Source organism: Echeneis naucrates, chromosome 2 (assembly GCF_900963305.1).
Source record: "Echeneis naucrates chromosome 2, fEcheNa1.1, whole genome shotgun sequence".
In the NCBI taxonomy this organism is placed as follows: Eukaryota; Metazoa; Chordata; class Actinopteri; order Carangiformes; family Echeneidae; genus Echeneis; species Echeneis naucrates.
Genome location: NC_042512.1, coordinates 14,624,154 through 14,650,574, shown reverse-complemented (window position 1 = coordinate 14,650,574; position 26,421 = coordinate 14,624,154). Strand labels below are relative to the sequence as shown.

General features: G+C 40.6%; 1 protein-coding gene across 1 annotated transcript; it reads right to left on the bottom strand.

The window, feature by feature from the left end:
- Positions 1-1,260: 1,260 nt before the first annotated feature.
- On the bottom strand, positions 1,261-24,917 carry cckbra (cholecystokinin B receptor a). Its single transcript, XM_029519266.1, has 5 exons — positions 24,695-24,917; positions 14,279-14,527; positions 7,989-8,250; positions 3,677-3,804; positions 1,261-2,598 (listed from the first exon to the last, which is right to left on the bottom strand). The coding sequence occupies exons 1-5, from the start codon at positions 24,825-24,827 to the stop codon at positions 2,021-2,023; spliced, it is 1,350 nt and encodes a 449-aa protein (XP_029375126.1). The 5' UTR covers positions 24,828-24,917; the 3' UTR covers positions 1,261-2,020.
- Between the last annotated feature and the right edge of the window lie 1,504 nt (positions 24,918-26,421).

Sequence of the window (26,421 nt, the reverse complement as noted above, 5' to 3'; positions counted from 1 at the left end):
ATTTCATTTAGAAATTAATGGAAATTTTAATGGATCATCAGGAAACTGACAGGTTCTTTAGTTCACCAATTATTGACAAGAACACAGAAATCACTTGTTACCTACCTTTTATTATCAAAGTGCATACAGAGAGAAGCTACCAGACAACGTGTTTAGAAGGAAAGATTTGTTGTGGATTTGTTGTGTGCCAATTCCCCGACTTTGAGCCAATCTTGATATCACCACCTGTAAACCGCGCTCGGACTGCGCTGTCACCGACACGCTGTTGTCATTCATGTATTCATACACCTCTGCGCTAGAGGGGATAAAAGGGGTGGCCTGTATATTGGCATAATGAGCTGAGTTAAAGTATATAAAGTATTAAAATTATTTCTGTGGCAATTTCATCCCAATTGCATTGTTTTATTCATATCAATTAAGGGCAAAAAAAAAATAAAAAATTCTTTCTTTCGAAAAGAGTTTAGAAATAGATTGTTTTATGTCTTTTCACTTGAGCAAGCTGCAAGTGATAATACTCTAATCTCTACTCGTCTTCATGCTAGTCAAGGCAAATGTCTCCTGACTCTGCCTTGACAGACATGAAAGTGAATGAATTCTATTTTTTTGCTGAAGGTGCAAGTGTCTCATTCGAGTTTCTTATTTCACAAATGTTTTAATATACCGACCATTTACTCATGTCTGATTTTGCACTTTGAGTTACATTCTCTCTGGAAAGGTTCTTTAGAAATCAACTTTGTTGTGATAATTTTTATGAGAACTGATTAAGTATGTGAACGGCAAACACATGTTGCACAAAGACAAAGCCATGAGGTCTGCATTGCAGGAGAGGGTCCCTGAGAAACACCTCATTAGTCTGAGCCCAGGAAACAAGGGGGGGCTTTATACTTGGGTGATGCTTTGAGTAATTGGGAGCACTGCAGCAGAGGGCAGGGAGGACATAAAAGACACCATAGAGCCAAGGAGAAAATTGAGCAGAGAAGGTGTACTTCTGAAACATGTTTCTTGTGCCAGAGGAGCAGCAACAAGTGCGATCAACCTCTAAATATGCAATTTGTTTCTGCGAATTCACATGCTAATGTTGATGTCTTTATCAGTATTCAGGATACATTTGTCGTTGCACTGATGGAAGATTTAAATTTTCTGTTAAACAGGGTGGATCAACGTGAACTTTGTGCCAGGCTTTCCTACTTACACACCAGTATAGAAGGCTTAATTATAGTCTTAGGATGTTTATCTTCGAAATGCAAAGATGCACCTGCCTCGTCATCATTAATTCAAAGTGGCTCTACAGAAGGGTCAACATCCCAACTTTACAGAGAAGCCAACAGAATCACCTGATTTTGTGCATACTAAATCTGCTTTACTCTTAGTAAGAGAGGAAGATAACACAGGAAGAGCAAAACATTTTTTCACAGGTGAACAACAAGCTTGTCTTCGATATATTTTCATGTTAACAGATTGATTTCTATGTTTCAGAAATGTAAAGTAAGACCTATTCATCTAAAACTGTCTGCTGTAGACCCTAAAAATGTAATTCTGATAGCAGAGAGGGAGAGACTGCCCCGACGAATGAAGGTGAAGCAACATTAAAAGACACAAGTCTACACAGATTCATCATAGTGAATCTTCACTCTTCAGCAGTACACAGGAAATTAACCTTTGGCATGGTCAGAACATTAAGATATACACAAACACAAGATTTTCTTTTTCAGCGTTTTTCACTAAAATGTCTGTCTTAGCGGGTGAACAACCTACCATGATGAAGCCACACAAAGAGAACAGGCACTTAATGTCTTCTTCAGGATGCAAAAGAACCGATTAAACAAAAAAGAAAATGTCAGCAATCTTAAACTATTTTTTCCGGCCTCGCATTCATGCACACAGAGACAGGGTTAGACTTTTTCAAAGACTTCATAATCCAGGACAATGATGCTACTCAGCGCATGACTTACAGCATGTTGAGATTAAGAGTGAAAACCAGGGGGTGCACACGGTGTGACTGCCCAGCGCTCTTCCAGCCTCAGCAGGTGCCAGTGGTGTTGACGGTAGTGTAGCTGAACTTTGACATGGACATGGCCATTGATGTGGCCATTGAGGTAGCTGTCATCCCATCCTCTCCTCCCTCCTTCTTCTTGCACCACCAGCACTGGCGGCAGAGTCGATTGCGGCAGCAGCAGGCGAAGGTGGACAGCAGGGCCTTGCGGAAGCGTGTGTTCATGAAGCAGTAAATGATGGGGTTGACGCAGGCAGAGGTGTAGGACAGCAGGTGGATGAAGGAGATGGGAGCTCCTGAGAGAGCTTTGGAGGCTGATTTCAGGTCAAAGGCTTTCCATGTGTTGGCTGAGTACAGGGGCATCCAGCAGATGAAGAAGAGCGCTACGATCACCATCAGCATACGGATGACCCGCCGTTTGGCCTGCAGCTTGGCCTCTGACGTGTTGCTGCGGGCGCGCTCAGTCTTGACCTGGGTTGCGGCTGACGAGGCGGAGAGGGTGGGAAGCTCCACAGCAGAGGAGGGCTTTTTAGCCACCTGGATATAGCAGCCATCATCGTCATCATTAGACCCCGCCACAGGTCTGCTAACGCCGTTCTTTTGTCCTGTAAAGGGAGCAAAATGTTAGTCTGGGGCAGATTAGCGCAGAGTATCTTTAATTTCACTACTTCTCCTCCTAAAGATGTTTTATATTGCTATATATTCACCATCACTTCATTTACATCCCATGACTTCCAGCGAGGTTTTGTCATTTATGAAATAGGTCTGATTAATAGTAATAGTAGTAGTAATAGATTAATAGTGCATAAATGTAGACAGATTGTTGAAGTTGAAGGAATTTGATCTCCCCTCTCTGAGCTGGAGCATTGAAGAATGACCAGGAGTTTGCTGAAAATCATTACTGATTCTCATTCACAGTCTAGAAACTGCTTTCAGTAAGCTTTTATTTGTATAGGATTAAATATGTCATGTTCTTATTGGAAAGTGTTGTTGGTATTTCTTACTATTGTTACTTACTAATGTTAGTGGTGGCAAATTAAGATCAAATAATTTACTCTTCTGGAACTCCACGGTAGATTTGAGGAAAACGTAGGACGTCTTATCAATAATGTGGAATGGAAGAACCTGAATCTTGATTTGAACTATCATTATTGATGTTATGGGTGGTGTGTGTGGAGTAGTTGTTTTATGTACAGCATTGGGAAATGAGGATGTGTGAATAGCATAATGTGAAATATTAAACACGAAACACAGACTCTCTGCCAAGAATGGAAGTTCGTCGTTTTACTGTATCGCAAAGAAATAAGATTAGTAGTCGCTACTGATGTCTATTTTAGATTTTGTCTGAACCTTGATGAATCACACGTTTGCCTGGACTCCATGGAAACCAATGACCCACATGCACACAGTTAGTTAGAACAGCAACGATATTTCACCTGAAGGAAATTAATTTCTACTGTAGTAAAATTAAAAGCAAGGTGGAATGAGAGCAAGTAGACTTCATGACAGCTGAGAATAAGTGTTTTTTTTTTTTTGATACACCATTGACGTTTTTCTATCATAGAGCATTGTACTGGTCTATAGAAAGTGCAATAGGTGTTATCTCCTGTATGAGTTGAATCAATGTGAAAGCGTGAAAAAAGCGTGTGGTGTGGTGTGAACTGGATTTATAATGGCTCTCACCAGTGCTCTCTGTGTTCTGGCTCAGCTCAAACTGAATGCCTCGATAGAGCTCTCTGGAGATCAGACCGTAGGCTATAATCATCACCACCCCGGGGATGAAGAACAGAGCGAATAGTAGCAGCACATACCTTGGGAGAAACACATCCAGAACAGAAAGTGAGGTGTTAAAAAAAAAAAATAAAATAAATGAGAAAACAGAGAAAAAAGTAACTGGGCCAAATCAGAAAACAGACAGCAAAGATCTTTCTTTGCTTGCACACTGCCATGCAGTTGCTGTAGGCCCTGCTGTTTGCTGACCTCTCCCAAAGACTGCCTTTACCCTCATGCTGCTCAGCAAAAGGTTTCTCCCTGCAGGCTGTCAGCCTTCTCTGTCTGTCTTTGGAAATGTGTTCTATCAGACGCCATGTTTCTATCTATACAAACATTTTAAATGGAATCAGTTTAATGTGATCATTATCCTTTATCCATTATCCTAGTTACTCTGCGTTTATTGTCCAACGATGGTGAAAGTAATCCCACAGTGAAAACTCTCAGGAACAAGCATAAACTGAATATAAAAATGGATGTAAAATCCATAAGCGTTGGTTTCACTTAATACAGAAGAGCCTGAAAACTGCATCTCCTAATCTCCTATCTAATGACAATTCCTCAACTTTATTAGACCAGTGAACATTTTCCTCGTTAATTCATTCTCATTCTCTAGTTTCAACTTTTTTTTTTTTTCTTTTTTTTTCCCCCTTTCCCTTGGAACGTGATATAAATTTTTTAGATGACTGCCCCATGTAGTGGAAAATGGACCATAAATCCGGGCATGTATGATAATCTGTGATAGCCTGCTCCGCGCAGACCTCTTTCCAGCGTCTGGACTGAAGACACATCCAAAAAAAAAAGCAACAAGGTGATTAAAAAGCACAAAAAATATCCAAATTTAGAATTTTTCAGTCGAAAGGGTTGTGTCCTACAATCCTAGTATTTTGTTTCAACATGCAGTAAAAGATTTGGGACCATAAAAGTGTGGTTCCTTCCAGCAAATGAATGAAAACTAAGCCCAATTATTGTGAAAGAGAAAACTACAAAGACTTCCCCATGAATAAATAACATTAAGAAATTGTACAGCTGTCACTTTGATCACTGTAATGTTTCTTCACCATCTTTTTGATTCAGCACAATCAGAGCCTGCTCCTCTTAACCAGCGGTGTCTGCGGCACACATCAGTCAACACATGAAAGTAACAGAGAGGAAGAGACACAGGGTTTTATCCATTCTCTGATATTCTAATGCTTTCCTGGGTGACCCTCTTAACTCAACATGACCCCTCTCTTTTAGTTCTTATTCGCAAAAAAAAAAAGGCTTCAATCACAGCCCCACATCAGCTGTATGTTTGAAACTGGAAATCTGTTCGGCTCTGACAAAAGCTGCCAGGAAGTGAAATTGTAGGAGTGAACATGCTGTCAAAGGGGGAAGAACGGTGCCGGTAGATTTTGTTGTGTTTTATGTTCAGATGAAGCCCAGATGGATGGAGCTGATGCAGGATGACAGGATGAATACTGATCGGGAGCTCCCTCTTTTGACTGAACCCACGCCACTTAATTGACTAATTGCTAAAGGAATGGAGGAGTGTCCCTTTTAAAGCAAAACTCCCCCAGTTTGGAGCTCAGCAATGACACTTGCTACTAGTAAGATTGAGGATGAGATAGGATGGCTGATCCCCTCAGGATATAACTTTGGCCTTTTTTTTTTTTTTTTTTTTTTTTTTTTTCCAAAATAGTGTGCAAGGATTTTAGGTTTTTTTTTTTTTTTTTTTTTGGAAGCTTGTTGAAAATGTGCATGTTCCTTTAGTTTCAGGATAATATTGTTTTTGGTCTGTTGTGACACATGTGACCTTGAATAACAATGCAGCAATTACATCCCTGCGAGTTTTAGTATTGCACTTAGCATTGTGGTTATTTTTGTTGAGAAACATAATTTTGTCATATTTCACTCGCAATTAATTCTATCCTAAAAAGTTGCTGTGTGTGTGTATGTGTGTGTGTGTGTGTGTGTGTATGTATATATCAGCAAACATCAGTGATGACAGGAAAACAGCATTAAAATACAAGACTGAATTTTATGTCCGCTGAATATTTCAAACAAACAAAACACAATTTATTTGCTGTGAAGTTGAAAATATCAGGTACTGTACCAAACAAAGTGCTGTACTAATGCAGGCTAACTGTGGGCCTATTGTGCACCCTGTACTGAACACTAATGAAACTGAATATTGGATCTTAAATGTGTTTGTGAGCTGATGAAGTTGGTCTCACACTGGGACAGCCAGGTATCTGTTCACACAATACACACAATACAATTCACAAAATAATTTGATCAGAGTTCAGTTAAAACATTATGTAGTGCATTGATGCATCGATGCAAAGCACCAAGACTTTTTAATGAAAGCTGTGTCAACACACATCTGTCGTACTGTCTGACTCTTCATTAGGCGTTTGATGGCTCTGCTGTGTCTTTATCATTTCCACGATACCAGATTGAGATTTCTAGAACTAGATTATTCAGCGTTGGGAGCTAAAAAGGGGTCCATGTTCAGACGATGAGAGGTGGATTGGAAGAGTTGTCATTTCAACCCTTAATAACAGAGTAATTTTCAGAGTAAAGGAAAGATGGTCATGATGAAAGTGTGATTTGAAACTCGAGAGGTTCTTGTAATCTGTGACATGTCAGGAACTTTCTGAGCTTTGACTTTTTTCCTCTACCTCATCTTCCTGCTCCTTGTGTTCAACCCAACAGACTAATTAATTGGTCTCCCACTGCCTTCCCAGTGAAGCTTAAGAATTTGATTGACAGTTACAGAAAACTGAACTTCTGAGAGTATGACCACAGAAGTTTTGAAGTCGAAAGATGTACAGGTTTGGCTTCTTCTTTGAAATAATTGCCGTAATCCCGTCCTTCAGGGCCAAAACTTGTTCATGGACAGATCTAAAATCCTGAGGTAGAAGGTCCTGAGATGCTTGAGTAGCTCTCCTGTTTAACCGCTGAGCAGCTTGTATTGCTCATCAGGCTGTTGATAGATTGATAACTACCTTAATCTAGCACTACTCATTTCGCTACCGACCTTTTGCATATGCTTCATGCTTTCCTCCTCCTCATTGTACAGTCAGGAACCTCAGACCTGTCACATTCATTTAAAATGATGGTAAAATGGCAGCATGCATCCTTGGAGCACTGTTACATGATCTAGTGTCTCAGTTTAATGATGTAGTGTCTACTTTCTTTCCTCGCTCTTCTTTCGTTTGGAGTGACCCCTGCTACATTAGGAAGCGGATCCATGGCAGACCGTCTCTCATTAAGCCTCAACAGGAGCTGTCTCTTAAACTTTTTGATCTTAAAATAAGAAAAAAAAAAAAAAAAACACACAACGATGTCCCATCTAATGATATCACCCATTCTTCAGACATCACCCCTGTCACCATCCCCACAGCTTCTCCCCATGGCATTAATAAGTTGTTCTCTCTCCACTGTTGCAGATACTCTTTATCCCTCTTATGTCTTCCTGGATATGCCTAAAGGAAGCGTTTGATATTATCTACCATTTTACTGATAAACAAGCCATCTTGCCTGGCCACTCGATATTTTGCTCGTCAGGAGATGGTGAGCTTGGCACAACAACCCAAAGGGAAGTAAGCGCTGGATCATTCACCCAGCACATCTAAAGATCACTCAGATGCTGCGACTCCCTGGGGTCTTTAGTATATGCTTTAACAAACAGACAAAGGAATGGTTTCGACCTCACCAGTGTTATTACTAACAGCTTGTCAGAAGGGTTCGACTAGGACATGTATTTATTTAACAGTGGCAATTAAAATTAATATGAACAAATATATACAGTGCAATGATGAGGGGGAAAAAGTCCTGCATGAGGCAATGCCCCTTTAACTGAAAATTTCAGATGCTGCCAAAGTGTTCAAATCAGCATGCAAGGTGTTGGTTTTCTAAGAATGAACTCACTCTGTGATATTAATGCATGTGCAAATTACACGATTAAACTAAGTGCAAAACAGAGTTTCTCCTCACATTGAGCACCTAAACCATGCAGATTGTATTCCCTTCACTAACTAACTATCCACTCGCTAATTCTTGCTGTGATTGTGGAGACACATCCACCTCATTATTGTCATACATATGAAATGTTTCTGAAGTATTTTGTGGACTTTGTTCTGAATCCATCAACTGCTGTAAAATATCTAGCCGGCCTTACGCAACAAGTAAGACAAAAACTGCACACCTACATCCCATCCCCACTCCTGCCAGCACTTACCAAGCCTGTTCAGCTTGTCGGCTCGGCCAGTCCAGACGACACATGTGCCCAACACTGCCGTTGGGCTTGGGGAAGGACTTTAGGGCGCTGAACACTGGGTATGGCACCATGATAAGCAGCGACACCACCCATGTGGCAGTGATAACGCGATAAGCATGGGACCGGGTCTGCCATGCGCGGGACTTGAGCGGGTTACAGATAGCGCTGTATCTCTCAATGGCGATAGCCACAAGGCTGAAGGTGGAGATGCTGACAGAAATCCCTGAAGGGAAGAAAAGACAAGTCAATGTGGGGAAAGAGGAAGCTCAGTGGTCCACAAGACAAATATTATGAATATAGCAATCAGAAAAAAGGCTATTCCGAATCATGTACAAAGGCATGGAAATGCATTAAAAAAGGTCATTAAAAAGCAATCAAAACCAGTTTGATCAAGATTGAATAAAAGGAGCGTGACGTGAATAAAAAATAATCAAGCCACACGAGAGACAGAGCAAGCGTCAGTGTGGTGAAATGATTAGCCAATCGGCTCTCTGCTAATTTGGAAACTGATTTCTGTCTGATCAATTATTAGTTGTTGAATTAGGACCTTCGATGCGTGCAGTTGGTCGCAGCTATTTTACATATATTATACTTTTCATGTCATTTCCAGTTGCAGACACGGGAACTTTACAAGACCACAGAAAGAGACTGAACTTTTCTGAGGAGTAGTTACTTTACTCATCAGTTGCCTTCAACCCTAGAGAGGTAAAACTGATGAGACTCTAGAAGGAATTGTGGTTTAATAAGTGGAAAGTGTTCTTCTAAAAAGTTAATTTGAGCTCAAGGACGAGTGCTTTTTGCACGTCACCCAAGTTCTCTTAACGGCTGGAACATGTATTATCCAAGGACACTAGGGGATGACAAAGATAAAATTCCCTTGGAGGTGAATGAAGGCTAAGCTGTACTTGCATTTATAAATATGCACAATCTTCAGAAGGTTAGCACGGTGACTCAATGCACAGCTTATGAACTGAGCCGTCCCCCAAGCTATCAAACCATTATTGTTACTACAACAAAGAACATCTTCAATCTACCGTTTTACTCTCTTATGTATATCCCCGGTCATTGTTCCTTTATGATGAAAGAGCATATCCTGTCTAAACTGTAGTTTGGCATTATCATTCACCAGCGGAAGTCATTATGCGTACTCCTGTGAGCATGGCTCAATTCAGTTTAGAGGAACCACATTAGGTATGTGAGCTGTAGAAAATAATTCATACTCCATTTTGCAAAATAAGCCTCTGTGAATGTCACGCCAACAAAACTGGTGATAAAATCTTTGCCCCTTTCTAGTGTGAAAGGATTTGCCACAAGAAGCGAAAAGACTAAGGATTTAAAATAAGCCGTCTGCAGAATCAACCAGCAGAAGAGCTGTGCAGATCTTTAGTGTGGGATGTGACGGGGTCTGATGGAAGCAAACAATAGCTGTATCTCATTGCTGCACCAACCGAACAAAGTTGCTGACTTACAGAGATAGTCAAGAACAAAGCGAGCGTCGTGGGCACAAAGAGATGTCTGATCTTTTATACTGCAGTTGGAGAGCCTCTGCAGTGCATTATTAAAACCCATCTCAGCTGTTTGCAAGATGGATCATTCTTTTAGGGTGCTGCTACACAGACAACTGATTGATGAGACAGACATTTACTTGACTGGCAAAGTTACATGATGTTAAGAGCCCACTGGTTTGGCCTCTTCATCAATACAGTCAGAAGTGAAGCCAGAGTGTCTGCGTCATTGAGTAGTCAAATGAGAACAGGCACATGGTGATTGATTCACTGTGACTCATGCTCTCAGATGGCAGCTTCAATTTAGAAATAAATCAAAAAATTTGTTTAAAAATCGCAGGGAAAAATTTTCACCTTTTAAATGCAGAATCTGCCTGAGAGACATCGTATTTTCAGGTTTTCTTTCGGATCAAAGTAACGTGGGGGCTAGATGACTGTAGCTGGGGCAGGGTTATGGGCCATTCCACCGCAGCGTAACTCAAATAAATCCATTGGAATATTAAGACAATTTTTAATCCCCCAGAATTTAGGTTAGTGGAATCTATCAAGTAAAAGCACAATTGAAGAAAATAAAAAATAAATACAAGAAGTCAGCAGTTTGGATATTGAAGGATATGTTGTGTTTGCTTTTAGATTTGAATCTCACTCCTGTGTGAGAGGCTCCACACTCTGCAGTCAGTCAGATGGAGAGGATGACATTATCCTGACTGTGTGTTGACCACCGTACGCTAGTGGGCAACCACAACATGCACCTCTAGCGTCTCTTTAACTACCTCTTTAAAGAGGAGCTGTATTTCTAAAATCAAAAAAATTCTGAGTGAAAGAATGGTGTAGTTTGCAGTGTATTCCGTTTTAGGAACAAAAATGACGGAGGTAGAAAGTCATTTTCACCACCAGCCAGCATAAAAACTATGGTGCTTTCTTAACCACTGTAGGAGGAACTGACTTGTTATATTTCACAGACCGTAGAGTTACTTTGTGTTTTTCCAGCATGGATGATACAAATGAGTAGATCAGCCCATTAGAGTGAAGGCTTAAACAGCCACAAGTCTTCAAATGAGTGATGTTTTCGGACTCTGCATGTAAAAGGTTATGCACATTCATTCTGACAGGAAGTGCACTTCCAGGTGATGCATTGCAGTGACAGTCCTGTAATTTAAATGTATGATGCTCTCACTGGTCGTCACAAGCCACTCAAAGAATTGAGCTTCTCGTCTGAAGGATTAGTTTCTTATGAGGCCCATATTCATCAACTGCTTCAACATTTCAGCCCAGCTCCGGTTGACTATCTGCTTTATTACTGCTGAGGGACAACAGATCAGCACTTGTGACCAGTTTGATTGGTCGATCACAGAAAGAGCAATGACAAAAATGTCGTGAAGCACACTTTAACATATTCGGCAGCAACTGTAAAGCTCATGCTCTGCCATGTGTTAATACTTAATGTACATTAAGTGGGCACAGTTGTAATTTTATTTAATTTTTTTTATGTGAAGTCCAACTTCATCAGTGGCACCGACTAATGAGAAACTCCAGCTGGCATTTTAGTATAACTGCTGCTGGTGATTCTACATTTCCAACTTGTATATTAAACACAGAGGACAGTTTTCCTTTTATATGCATGTCTTTTATGTCTCACTTATTGTCTCTGTAAGTGTTTCCTAGTTGAGTTATCAGAGAGGCTTGCTTATTTAGGCTACGGTCCCTGACTCTTGGCAGTCTTGAAAGGCCTATATTTCAGGAGAGTTATACTAGACTAGGTGCTGCCCAGTTAATTACCAGTCAACCAACAGAGCAAGTGCTCACATTTTCCCCCTTACGCTCTTATGCAGGATGAACACACTAATCCTCTCTGCTGTTCATTAAACCCCAGCCAGGCAGAGTCTAGCAGCAGTCTGACTGATAACAGTGACGTTTACAGTGGAGGATCTTTCGGTGCACCTCAGCCTGGGAGAGAGGCTTTAAATTCCCCAGATGAAATGCCTAATTCTCAGTTGAATGCAACTTAAGATGCCACATGCAGCTGCTTTTCCAAAAATTTGCCTGGAAGCCACAAAAAAAATCTTAATTTTAACACATTATGCAAAATCCATTTCTGATTAAATTGGAAGGGGGTTGGCAGAAAGAGCTGCCAATTTGGTTCATAAGTGCATCATAAGACCAGGAACAAAAACACAAACATGGACACATAAATGTGATTAATGACTGCACATATACACAAACACACACAGAATATTATCACATCGATCTCATAACTGCCACCAAAACAGCTCAGGGGCTATGATTCACATGATTATCAGGCCAGGGGCAGATGGATGGCTGCACAGACAAATGGGTGAAGAGAAAGATGGATGGTGTATCATATGTCTAATGGGCGTGTGCTAACAGATGAGTTTGCTGAGCAGCTTTCGTACAAAAGCAATGATTGGTGATAGTCACAATGATCCTATGTATTGATTGGTTCAGCCAATAGGAGGACTCGTTGAAGGACAGGCTCAGATCAGACACAGTGGAGCTCTGACTGACTGAGGTTCATATGAACATTTTGGTGTTTGGAGATGAGCGCGTTTGATATTTTGAGAAGACAAACATCACAGCGAGGAGCAGCTGGAGACATCAACATAAAGTTTCAGACTATTGTAGAAAAAGTCCTGAGGACCGAGTTAAGGCTCTTCTCCATTAGTTAAATTTTTTAGGAAGAGGCATCTACTTCAACATGTTGTGTGCTATAAAACGTCAAGACAAATGAGAGTGATTGCAGACAATGAGAATATAAAGTGATGGGAGTGTTTACAGATTTCAGAGGAGTACCAATATTTGTTTTTATTGTGTGGAGAAAAAAAGGTAAAAAAAAAAGATTTCTAATGGTTGTTGTTATCTGCTGGATAAAAGGTCAGAGTTCAGCGGTTTGGAACAAATAGTTTTGCTAACATCCATTATAAGTTTGAAGCCATTACCTTTTCATGTCTTAGGCAGCTGACCACCTTGTGATTTTCTTATCACAGCTCACAGAGCCCAGTAATAGAAAAGGGGAATTGGCGAGCCCGTTCTAACAGATGGTGCATCACATTTTGGAGACAATAATAGGCTTGCGAATCTCACCATTAAATCGATCTCATGAACTATTCAAAGCTCAACTTGAGGTGAGGAGACAAAGTAGCGTAGCAGATCTCAGTTTCTGAACTGTCTCTGTTGCTTCAGTCCGACTCAGGCCTCACGTGGCACTTCAGATCTGGCCTGACAGGAGCCAGCTCATCGCTAAGTCACAGTCTTGAAGATGGCTGACTGCTCCAGCCCTCTGAGTGTGATTGCTACCCTCTGACAGGCAAAATGAAACTCAGATAAAAGTCTTACTCCCTGAGAGACAGGCTATTGGTAGATATCAGCCAATTTTCAGGCAGGATTCTGCAGCTGGAGCAGTTTCTGATCATCTGGCAGCTGATTTGTATGTTAGGATAATAAAACACTTATTCGATTTCGCCCACATTCCTTTGTGTTTTGTGACAAATTGCCTGATTCGAGAAATAACTGGTCTTTTTAATGCAAATGGAGAAGGAAAGAACTGTTTACAAATTAGGTTTTTAGTATTTCTCCTGCAAATTAAATCAATTTGCTCAATTTTACATTTGTCCAATTTCTCCTTTCATCTCAGCTTATTGCGGGCTGCATAAGACACATTGCAAACACAAGCCTAGAGAGAGGTGGTCCTGATCGTTTGGCCTCTGATGAATTTGGTAATACACATCCAGTTATGAGCAGCAACAGCTTTGTGTTTCGAATATAAAAACTGTGTAATATACAGCCGAGAAAGAGTAAATGACTTGCCAAGCTTTGTGGGCTGGTAGTACATCAGCCACCAGCACCTCTCAGACTCAGGAATGAACACAAAGCATCTTATTTGTTATTCAAGTGTAAAAAGCTGAAGTGCAAAGTAAGACATTTAGATTTCATGAGGAGTTATGTGCTGGACTTCAGCATAAAATAATCAGGGGGCTTAAGATGTGCATGTAGACAGATACTGTGACTTTAAATAGAAAGGTAATTTTACAGCCTTTATGCTAAGCTAACACTGCTCATATTTAACACAGTCTGGCTGCTCTCCAGAGGACAGGAAAAAGCAGCTGGCAATCACAACATGTGATGATAAGATTCAGAATAATCAAGCTATGCGGGATGTGGCTGTATTATTTGGGTTTCTGTGCAGAATTTATGTCTCAGTCTCTACAGATGAAGAAACACACAAGCTTTCAGCTGTGTGTGTTCTACACAAATTAACAAGAAAACATAACGCAAGACTCATTGAGAGGAGCATGTCAACAACAGTGAGCGGTTGAGATGAAACTATATTATACAGTAGATAAAAAATAGATCCGTGGCAATATTGTCTTTTTTGGAACAAAGGTAGAGCATTTTTGTAAACATGGCATATATGTACTTCCTTGGTAAGTTTAACATGGATAAAATTTTTGCTCTGCTTTGTCCAAGTTGTAAGACAATCCAATATTTATATTAACATATCGACTCTTATATTGGCTGTTAAGGGAATTCTTTATTAGCGAGATTGTTTCTTTCCTCTTTATCGATCCATTCTCAGCCCTCAGTGATTACTGAATCAGGTGAAGGGATTAATGAATTCAAGCTCACTGCTCAATTTTGGAGCGAAAAGTCTTCACGCCAGTCTTTAATTAAAAAAACAAGAAATGTTGGAATATACTGTGATGCAGAAATAAGACAGTTGATGCTCACCCATGAAGTAGGTGACAGTCTTGCACATGGAGGCTCCAAAGATGAAGTCCTTCAAGATGTTGGGGATAAGGGTGAAGGGCATGCAGAAGATGGCCATCATCAGGTCGCTGACTGCCAGTGACAGCAGGAAGGAGTTAGTTACGGTCCGCATGCGCTTGTTCAGCAGCAGCACCACGATGATCAGCAGGTTGCCAAAAACGCTGAGCAAGAAGATGAGCGAGTAGAGGAGGATGCGAAAAGAGTCCATCTCTAGCGGGGACAGGGACATAGATTTAATAATCAGCTGATGAATTACAGGATCAGTTCACGAGAACAGGAAACAGGAAGCAACTCGTTTCAATAAAACATCTCAGTAAGAAAGATTGGCAACTTTTTTTATTGTAGTCCGGAGAGACAAATACATGGTGGACTGAATAATCGTTCAAGCAATTCACACAATAAATGACACATGAAACAATAGAATGAGAGAAGTAATGAAGAAGATGGTGAAAAAAATATGTTCAATTTATCAGGTCATTCACCCGGGAAATACATACACAACAGTCTGATTTAAGACCGACTAAATATACATTATCAAAATAGTCAGTATTTTCCTGCTCATACTGTGAGCTAACAACAATTCAAATAATTCTGGGAAGAATGCAGACAACAGCATCATAGGAGTTACAGAAAGGTGGCGTGTCAGCTGGTCACATATGAATACAACCCAAACTGGAAAAACAAGACCAAAACTAAACAGTTTGACTTTTCTTTTCCTCAGTGATAACTGTTTTCTTTGCTAGAGGAGGTGGCATAGGCTGCCGCTGCACTCCAAACAACAAGAAGTGGGTATTTGGCTACCTTTAACTGTTGCCAAGGCCCAGGACTCTTCTGAACTTGTTCAACGCCTTTTAAAAGGGTTTTAATCTCACCCTTGCACAGATAGGACAGTGTTTTGTGTGTCAAACTAAGAATGAAACTGTGCTCTGATATAAATGTGATTTAGGGGTTGCCATATATCTGAGCATCAGTGAGAGCAGGGCCGCCCAGCCAGAGGGTTTTTGGGATGCTCCCTTGACTCACACTGGCCTGTCATGGCGAGTATGTTTGAGAATGAAAGTATCTGACAAGACAAGGTCGGGCCTGGCCATGTGCTACGCTGACTGAGCCCTCTGATTAAATGGGAGAAGGCTGACGGTCTGTATCAGGGCCAGCAGACAGAGCGCCGCACATCACCTAGAAGGAACATACAGACAAACACGCAGCACTCGTGAAGAGAGGAGTCAGGGCACGAACATTACTGTACAGTATCTTCACCTATGAGCTCATGTGGGATTTGCTCCTTAATTATATTTAAGCTGCTTTCCCAGACAGAGCCACAAATTCAATCTCAATACTTTATTTATAATCATAAAGCATTTCTCTTTTGAAACATGATGAATTGTAGCATTCTTAAAGTAATTTAAAGTAATTTAATGCCCCTGCATATTTAAAAGGCATTTTCATCACAATTTTGTCATTATACACATACTCGTGTGCATAATGATTTAAGAGAGACAGGCTGTCTGATCATTTTCAGTGTGCTAAGCTACCCTAACTGGACACTCATCCAGCTATTCATAGGAGAGGGTGGTTAATAGATAATAATGGTGTAACTAGTGACTTGTGGCTTCTAACATTACCTAATTTAGATAGAGATTACTCTTAAACTGATGTACTTGTATAAAGTGCACTTGTTCAAACTTCAATTTGTTATTGTTATATAATTACATTTTCTGTTGCTACGGTAAAGCTCAATATTGGCATCTTCATTTCATCATGCTGTTCCCATTCACAGTGACTAGTTTCCACAGCAGTAACTTATGATTATTTTTCCTATAAAGCTGTCTTATAGCTGCTAATCAGACTAATTTAATGAAAAATATTTACTTAAATTAACTTTAAAACTATCTTTATGAACAGTTTGTTAAAATTATCACTACTGATGTTCAACATTTAACATTTATATTGTTTCGTTTGTGCTCTGTTGCAATACTGCAATGTATCAATGCTGGCACCAACAGATACTTTAAGTTTCATCAGCTGAAGATTGAAACGTGGGTTTGTGATGTCAGTCAGTGAAGGGTAAAGCTTCAACACAGGTGACAAATTTGATTTACCAAATAGAACTACGTGAGATTTGCATCATCAGCACTAAATTGTGAGACTTCCTACACAAACACAGCAGGGAGCTCCCATTGGCTCCGCAGCGACTGCTGTGTTACATTTTGTGCAATACAACCAAGTGAAAATGAAATCATCTATTCACTGAGCGCCGGCACTCTGACTCCCCTGAGCCACGACTCCAGGCCAATTCACTTCGGCTCGCTCATGTGTGACAGCTGTGTTCAAATCCACAGGCAATTATATAGATAAAAGAACAGCGCTCACCTCCGAGATCACATCAGGTGTCATCATATCCTATGTGCAGCAGGAGTTTTAAGTGTGGAATATTTTAGCTCTAACTGTCTGAGAAATTAGCAATTATGTATGTAGGCTTCTGTACGTTTACTTAAACTTTGTTTGTTCTATTCTTAGTTTCTTTCAATTGGTTGTTGCGATATAAACTGATATAAACTGTAATTATGATTCCCCATGGGGATCATTAAAATTTCATCACATCACTTTGTCCTATCTTTAGGATAAGATTAGTGCAGCTAAGCACTGTGTGTCGTATGAGGGCTTTTCACGGGGAGTTGTGGAGCTGGAACTCATCATCACACATGAATAAATCGTCACAAAGATCATGGATAATGAGCAGTAATATTCTTAGAGGTGATCTGATCGCATGGAAAACAGCCCAAGTTCCCAACTATCCTTTTAATCAAAACCTTGCCATGTGGCTGTAGTTGATACCACACCCCCGGGAGAGGATCAGATGTTCCAAATAGTCAGAAATGGCCGCCAGCACCCTCCAAATCCGATGTTACAAGTAATTACAAGTGAGCTGAAAGCCCTTTGGAAATGAACCTGTGAAGCAGCGGACATGTGTCAGGAAATGAATCCTGAGCTTATGGGAGTCAATAACAAATTCTCTTTTCTCAAGTGCCGTTGAGTGCAAACCATCTTCCACTGCAATTATTTTTACTACTGTTGTATTGATTATTTGATTGATTGATTGATTGATTATCCAACTGTCAACAAAAAAAGTTGACCACAATTTAACCCTAACCCAAGTTTGAAAGGATGTCCTGAAAATAATTGTCTAATTTACAAAAACTTCAGAAAGAAAGTAGTGAATTGACCACAATTTACTTTGTTTTGTTTTTTTTTTTTTTTTCCCCCTGACTGTGTTCAGCAGCAGCAGTTTTGAACGGATAAAAAGTCATCCTACAATCTTTGTTTAGGGGGAAGACTTTGAGATGCAGCTGAATAAAAACAATTAGGGGACCCTGCGTTGGAATATTTGTTTTCAAAATTCAGTTGCATGCCCATAAGCTCTTTCAGTGAATGTTTACCATCTGTGCTTGCTGAATTGTTTACCATATTAACAGAATTTTTTTGGCAGCTGTAATAATTTTGAAATCTGTGGTACACCATTCGATTTGCTAGATGATTATTCTGTTGAGACATTTCAGTTTTTCTTTAAGGGGGAAAAAAACATCTTTCTTTCAGTCAGAAACCTTTTTTAAATGTCCTCATAATCCAATGATGAATAGGAATAATTGCATTTGATTCGCACATTTTTGAGCAGACGCATCAAATTCCAGTAATGTTAGCACAATAAAAATGAACTGCTCTTACTCACCTTTTCTAGTCTGTGAAAAAGCACCGGCTCAGTCTCTTTCTTGTAATGAGTGTCCAAGCACAAGAATTTATTTATTTATTTATTTATTTTGCTAGATTTCAACATTCTTATCGTCATAACCATTAATGGTTGTGTTTTGGAGCCATCACACTCCAAGTAAACACTCCAAGTTTTTAGGTTTGATAAATGTGCATCCACTGGGTTCAAACTGGCTATTTGGAATTTCTCCCTGCTGCCAAACTTGTTTTCTGGACAGGACAAGGTTGTTTACTCGCTGGCAGATTTGAAGCTACAGTGAGACAGGCCAGTTCAAGAAATTAAGTGGACAAAGTTTACTTATAGGCTCAGAAGTTCCCATCATCTTCCACCACAGGGGATGACTTAGTAATTAAAGTAGTTAAGTAAACAGCTGTTAAGTCTAATCCTGGCTAGGTTGTGTTAACAAAGCAAACTTTGCAAGGAAAAACTGGTTATTAAGCGTTTCATTTTCATGCTGTAACAGGAGTCTGGCTTTATTTATGTTTGCCTCATTTATGAATGTTTATGAATGTTAAGTTGCTCTAACCCAAATGAATGGATTCATCTTAAATACAATGCTACCAATTTTTCACAAGCTCTGGTGAATAAACGATATTTCTTTCTTGTCTCGGCTAATCAGGGGTACCTCAATTCTGCTTGCCAAGAACTGACTGTGTATTGTGAAAGATTCAATCAAAAGATAGAGATCAGGGTAGCGTTACACTGCCCTCGCTGTCCTGTTGGGTGTAATCACAAAGGGAAAAGCACGATCATGGAATACCAAGACATGTCCAATGTGTGAAATTCCTCCGAACACTCCTGTGGGATATTGGATGTATTTGGATTGGCTGATTGCAGGCTTAACCTGATGCCCTTCTTTTTAGCTGTCTTTTCCTGGCAAGGCTACACAGCGTTACTGAGTCTGAGAAACGTGGTGGCAAATGAACCCTCTGACAGCAATTCACTCCATGCTCAATAAGCAGGAGTCCCTCTCTGTATCACACTGTATCACTGTAATGAGCTGCTGTTATAGTCAACACTATTCAGCTCAATTAGTCCTCCTACCAAACCATCCCACCAGAGAGTTACATTGATCCTGCAATACTTGACGTTTTTGAGAGTTGGAAAGAGCTTGTATAAGGCACAAAAACAAGTACTTAATTACCCATGAGGCCCCCCTGTATGTCAGCCTGATGCAATTAATTCCTCTTTTCTCTTCCTCATCGATTCAGTGGATATTTTAATTTGAAATCACATACTGAAACAAAGAAGGGGGGAAAAAAAAAAAATCTAAACAGGCGGTATTGGCCAGTAAGTTTGATAGCAGAAAACTATGTGTACCATATGTGCAAGCTCCATGTCTATTTTAAGTAAAACATTTAGCAGACAATCTGAGGAGGAGTTGGAGGAGTTGGAGTACTGCAGCCTTTCCCTTGGGAACAAATTCACCAAATCCCTGTCCATTCTACTGTCTTTGCACACACCAAGACAGGAGGGCACACTGCTGCCAATCTTGGACAGGGTGCTGGCTGTAAACTGTAAACGTTTATCTCATAGGGTCCATGTTCACGATGAGTGTGTAATGAGCGTCCCAACAGTAACGGCTGCATGACATGCATATGCATCAGCACTGAGCATATGTTAAGCAAAGATATGAGCGCTACACTTTTGGTTGGACTTTGGTTTGTTAGTGAGCCCTTCGCCATAGCCAAGCCCATCCATCCACCTGACATGTGTAGCATATTGAGATGCTCATAACACCGCAGGATTATTGCGCATGTGTGCTTTTGGCTTATCAGAATAAAGGGCCACTTTAAAATATGCAGTTTTATCACACAAAACAATCCCACGGATGTTTCACATTTGGAAGTAGTGCCCATTTGGCGTCCGTCTCCAAAGTTGTTTCTGAGAATCCAATCAGCTTTTTCCTCATGTTTGGGACACTCTGGATCCAGATCCAGTTCCTGCCAAAATCCAGCAACTGGAAGAGGAATGTGCCAAGATGACATTGGCCAGTCATGTGTCCCCTGATACTGTCTCATTTCCTTATTGCCCCTACCACAAAAATTGTGCACCTGCTACAAAAAATAGAGTTCAAAATCTGAATACGTGTATTTTTTTTCTAAATAAAACTGCAGAGTTTACATATTCTCCCCATACTTTTATGGGTTACTCCAGTTTCTTTCAAAGACATGTATATTTAGGTTAATTGATGACTCTTAAATTGTCTTTACAGTAGGGCTGAGTGTGAGTGGTGGTGGTTCTCTGTTTGTCTTTGTGTGTTGGCCCTGTGATGGGCTGGCGACCTGTCCAGTGTGTACCCTGGCCTCACCCAATGTCAGCTGGGTTTGGCTCCAGCAGCCCTCATGACCCGAAAAACCGAAAAGTGGAAGAAGATAAATGAAGGAATGAATTAAATTAGAGTAATATGAAATTATATTCAGTTTATATACTTGACCATTCTGCAAAATCCCTCATTATATTCAACACCAACTGTTAGCATCTCCACTCAACAGAAAGATCACAGATATGGCCAGACGGTCAGAGAAAATAAGAGGCACCAATCCTCCACATCCTTGCTTTACTGACATAAGCCAGGAATAGTCCAATAAGAACGTAACTCCCAGTAATCCATTGTCATCAGTTCAACTATTCCCTCAAAACCGTCCAAAAACATATTCTTGACTGTTTCAGCCAGACAGCTATTTCCCCTACTGCTCGAAAACACTTGAGACTCTTAATCCTGTCCAGGATGTCAAAGAAGACGATCGGCACTTTGATAAATTTTGTTTTTCTTTTCGCAGGCAGGCTGCCTCTTGGCCACACAATTTGTCAGTTTGATATCCAAGCTCATTCCAAAACCCCAAACAAAAGTAGGCAAAAAACTGATTGCAGCAGTTTATAACAGATGTCATAAAATTTTAAGTAAGAGAACTTCCTAAATTTGTTAATTTGTTAATTTGTACACAATATTCTACACATATTGAGTTGGGAAAAAGAACACCTTAAATTATTAAACAGTAAATACTGTTGGGAAATAATTTTTTTGTGTTCTTGCTGAGACTTTGAAAGAAGACACCTCAGGAGCACCTGTCAATACAAAGCAATTTCTAACCTAAATAAGTTTCTTGAAGCCTATGTAATCCACTTAACAAAGACGTGATTTTCAAAAGTGCCACCAGGAAACTCATTAAAAGAAGTGAAATTAACTATAGTGACATGCAACTTGATTAAATAGGTGGCCCCTCCCCAATGTCGGTGTTGTCTCATAAGAGCCAGCACCTCAACGTTATTGCAAATGCTGCATCTTGAGGCATTTCCGAATAAAATTAAACATTCAGCCGAGGCGTTTGCTGACTGACTCCCATAAATCACGACGTAAACAAAGCCAGCAGCAAGCCACCGGGTTTCCAAAGGGGACGCGCTGATCTCCACTTACTAATTGGACTTTCTGAGATCTTCAGGGCCCCTACCGTTTGAAGCATTCAACGCTCACATATTACTTCTCAAATATATCAGAATGAGTAAACCTTTTTGTCGTTGACTGTGGCATAGCTGCCCCATAAAGTGAAGTTTGAATGCCCATTATGTTACACTGGTGAGGACTAGCAGACAGAAATTAGTCCCACATCATTTGCAACAAGTCTAACAATAGCAGACAAACTGTTATCATTGTACTGCAGCTCTACCTTCATGAAGCTAGCCTGCAGAAAGGGGGCATTACAGATCAATAAGCTGCTGTATGGTTGAAGGATTGCTGCTCCTACTCAACAGATATCAAAATTCACCTTGACCATCTGTAATGTATGCACCGTGTTTATAAAACCTTAATCTCTTATTGATTTTCCTGAGTAAATCTATACTGAAACAGAATGATTTCTAAGTTAATGCATCAGCTCAATATCTGGAGGCAGGAAGTGCCAAATAATTTTCTTCACTCACTGCCTGTGTTTGTTCTGCCTCAGTTTGTTCCCAATTATTTTATCTGTTTACTCTGATCATGTTGTAACAAGCTATATTGCTGTGTTCATATCCAAAGGGAAGCAGTTGTTAATTCAGATGTTAAGTGACACCGAGTTGTAAAAATTTGTTTCCATCATATTATAAACTCCTGAACTTTCTTCCCCCACGATTTCTGAAGAGGCCATGTGCAGCTTTTTTCACAATAACGCGTTTCTCTGTATTTTTTATTTTATTTTATATATTTTTTTTAAATCTACTTAGCAAATCCTGGTTGACCTTTTGGTTTTCTGAAAAGTGAAATGGTGTCTATTTGCTGCCTATGACATCAATTTAATGATAACATGCACTCACAAACTGGGTCAGCTCAGGAAAGTGCCACTATGAATAAGGGGTGAGTGCAGAGTGTCCAGGCTGAGTCAAGGTGCAGCTATTAATGTTGTACCACACACAAAAGTCTGGGCTGAGCTGCTCTCAGGATTCAGTGATTACTATGTCATACGTGTCAGATGTTGTTTTGTTTGTTGGGTCGGTAGGAGCTTTACAGCAGCGGATAAATAGTCCATATTTAAAAGTAAATTCTGATTAGAAGCCAAGTGACATAAAATTAATGAGGAGCAACTGATTAATCGTTAATGTTTTTAAGTAGATTAAAAAATCCATCCCACTCTAATGTCAGGTCATCTTCTATTCATTTTAACATTACAAACATGACTTTGATGAATATTGCAGATGTGTGACCGAAGAGTCAAGAACCTCAACCGCTGCCATGAGTGGATACAGATCCAGCTGCTGCTTCAGCTGCTGATCACATTGGTCAAATCAGCAGCCAAATTAAAATATCTAACTTCCTGGAGCTTTTCAAACATGTGAAAGAGAGCACTGCACGCAGTATCTCCACCTCATGTCTCTCCATCTGCTCCCAAAGGAGACGTGCCTCAGTTTGGAAACTTCCTGAATGTCTGTACTAACTAAAAGAGGAAAAAAAAGCAAACAAGCCGAGCCGTGTGGCAGCAGTGTAATGGAGCTGCCTGCAGGTATTAGACTGTGAGGCTGGATGTAGATAAGAACTCAGGGAGATGATATATTAAGGTCTGGGCACTAACCCTGCAGTCAGGAGGTGTTTAAAGATCTGAGGAGTGGTTCTCTCTTTAATGCTGGCTCTCTAACCTTCTTAGTGTACGACAGTAAACTGAATACCTCTAATTTAAACCTAGTAAACCTGCTGTGATGTCATATTACCTTTTAAAATAGGCTGAAAGCCCAATATGGATTCACATTGACTCAACAAATGACTCTGAAGTGCTTTTCTTCTGCATTTCTGTTTTATACTTCATCTCAGAAGGATGTACTCATCTGTGCCCTCGACCACATTCATTTGACAACTTTAGTAAAGCTGTCACTGTTTTACTGTCCTTGGTTCCCGTCTTCCCTGGAGAAAAAGTGGACCGTTTTTTCAAACTATTGCTCATAAAATGAAATTTTTGCAAATTTGTTCAATGGTAACTCGGAAAATAAACTTGAGACATAACAAATGTGATTACCCCCCAGTAAGATCAGCCTTTTTTGCAAAGAGCAAAATTTCCAATTCAATGAATCGGACTGGGTCATTCCACAAGTTGTGGGTCAAGGCTTTAATTTCCTGTGCCAACGCTTCGTATCATATCTCAGAGAAACAGTATGGCTGCAGAATCAGACTCTAATGCTCTGCCAGGGCCTGAAGGGAGACAACAAAGAAGAACAGGTCCGCCAAGGATGGAGAGAGATAAAACACAGTGCTTCTGTTACCTGACAAAAGTAAGAGTGAGGGAATTTGTGTTCAGGACATTTTGTCTTGGTCAAACACTGAACAGGCCAGCCAGTGTGTGATTCATCTTGGGATAGCTGAGTCTATACTGCTTTTGTCCAAACCTGCCTCCCGTATAAGGTCAATAAAAGTAATGCAGCACAGGAAATGGCTGTGAATTATTTAGTGGGGGAAGATTTGAAATATTCTCAATACTGCAGCAGTAGAGTTAAAAAAAAAAAAAAAAAACAAGCAAACAACAACAACAAAAAAACACTTGCTCTCGCCGACACCGAGACTCGTTGACTTATCAGCCCAGTGGTGCCCTGACAGAGACAGCTCAGGGGCCTTATCTCCTCTGGGGTGGGTTTAATCTCCTCAGCAGTTTGAAAATTATGTGGGAGGAAAATAAATTTTCAGAATTTAAGACCTGAAGATTGTGGATGCACAGAGAAGCAGCAGTGAAGTGTTTATGGACAGACTGTCCACACTGAGGCTGATGAAATCCAGGTTGCAAATTATTTCTCTTTTTCATCACTTTGGGGCTGTACAATTTGGTTCCTTTGCCAACACCACATTTAATATCTGATCCCCTTAGATCAGGCCTTCTGATTAAATTTAGCCAGAGCTGGTAAATCATAGATGGCAATTTCTCAAATAAAAGCGCCAAAACAAAGAGCTTTTATTTTGTCGGAAATATTAAGTCAGACTCGAACTTGTGTGAATTAAAAAAAAAAGTGTCTATAAATAAATGTTGGCAGCAACACATATATCCAGCCCTGCCAAAAAAAAAAAAAAAAAAAAAAAAACCAACACAATCAAACAAACAATAAACAGAAGCCCACGGCACATCTGTGTGCGGCCAGATGTTGGCAGGAGGTCTCACCTCTGGTTGTGCTGCCCGGCCTGGGCGGCTGGGTTCGGTTGTTGCAGCTGATGTTGAAGCCGTTAACATCCATGCTGAGGTTGCCCTGCTCCACACAGCCCGAGCCCTCCAGCAGGCTCCCGTTCAGAGCCATCCTCCGCCGGCGGGCAGCGTGCCGCAGCGGCCGCGTCTTCTCGCGCCCTGCTCCGGCTTCTTGGACGGAGGAGCCGCGTCCGGGAATCAACTTGGCACCGCAGCTTTCTTCTTCATAGCCTGCCGGAGGAGAGGGAGCGTTGTGAAACTTGGGTTTGGCGGAAAAGGAATAAATAGATAACAAAAAAAAAAAAAAAAAAAATAATGTGGAGTTTTCGAAATGTAAAAGCTGGACTTAAGTGAGGACCAGCCGGGGCGTGACAGTTTGGCCGCGGTGGAGCGGAGTGAGGCGCGGCGCGGCGCGGCGCGGCGCACAGAGCGGCGGACTGTGGAGGAATGAGGCTGCTGCTAAGGCAACTAAGCTGCTGCTGCCTCTATCTCTCCTTCACACGCTGTCCTCCAACACCTCCTCCCTCCCTCCCTCCCTCCATCTTCATTCAATTCACGGCTCTCACTGTATAATTTAGCCAAAGCAGCCCATGAATTGCAACACGGCTGCTGGAGGTTTTTAAATTGAGAAGATGTTCTTAGATTGCATTTTACCTTTACCTTAATTTTGCAAAGTGTACTAAACTATCTTAAAAGTGGAGTGTTGAATAGTGCTGCTGGAAGTGACAAAAGCAACCAAAATAGCCTCTCTCTCCAGTGACTTATGTTAGAGGAAGTAGGTAGTGGCATTTTTGTTGTTGTTGCTCGGTTAGTTTATATTTTGTGATTAGATTGAGATTATTGGTTTCCAGCCAAGGGGCCCGGATAAATCTAAAAGAAGGTTAGGGTTAAAATGAGTTAGATATTGGACAATTCTTGTTTCTGAGGCCGGGGAAGACAAACGGAGAGTTGCAGGCCCATGAAAGCTGAGTGTGCTAAAATCCCTCTCATGTTTTCTCCTCTTCACACCATCGATGTCATCAGCTTTGTTAGGACTCCTTTCTCTAAATTGGTTTAATTCAGTGTTCCACTGGAAGAATCAATAACAGAACAATCTCTTTCTCCCAAGGGTTGAGCCTGGTTGATTTTGCTGCCCAGCTAAACAACTCGCAGGTCCTGTGGAGTGTCAGGGGGACCATCAGCAGGACAAAGGGCAGCGATCCTCCAAGATCTAGAGAAAAGTAACAGGTACCCTTTTTTTAAATAGTGATGGTGATTTACGGAGGACAGTTAAGTGGCTACAAGTTGGTCATCTGACACATGCTGCCTTTTTCCCGCAGATGCAACGCCCATGTTTTTAGTGTTGTGGATAGATGAACTACAAGTAATCAAACTAGTAGGGTTTTTTTTATATATATATATTTTGCTGTAACGTGGTGGCAGCGCAGGTACATTTCATATCTGCCCAGATTCCAGTGGAGTTAACGGCTGACAAACAATTTTTGGCCATGAAAGGTTTTCTCCTGTTGATCTGAAGCTCTTTCAGTGTAAACTGCTTGTTTTCACTTTAACTGCTTTGAAGAATTGGTTTTAAACTGGAGAATGTCTTGGAAATTTTCTGTAGCCCGTGAAACAACAGTTAAATTTTCCACTTTCCTAACTGGCTCGCCCACCAAAATAAGGTGAGGGTTCGTTAGACTCCTGATGTGCAGTGTGATGGCTTGGTT

Coding starts and splice junctions, on each gene's coding strand:
- cckbra (XM_029519266.1), bottom strand. CDS start 24,827: ATGGCTCTGAACGGGAGCCTGCTGGAGGGCTCGGGCTGTGTGGAGCAG. Junction 14,528..24,694: donor GCCGGGCAGCACAACCAGAG/GTGAGACCTCCT, acceptor TGTCCCCGCTAG/AGATGGACTCTTTTCGCATC. Junction 8,251..14,278: donor GACTGTCACCTACTTCATGG/GTGAGCATCAAC, acceptor TCTTCCCTTCAG/GGATTTCTGTCAGCATCTCC.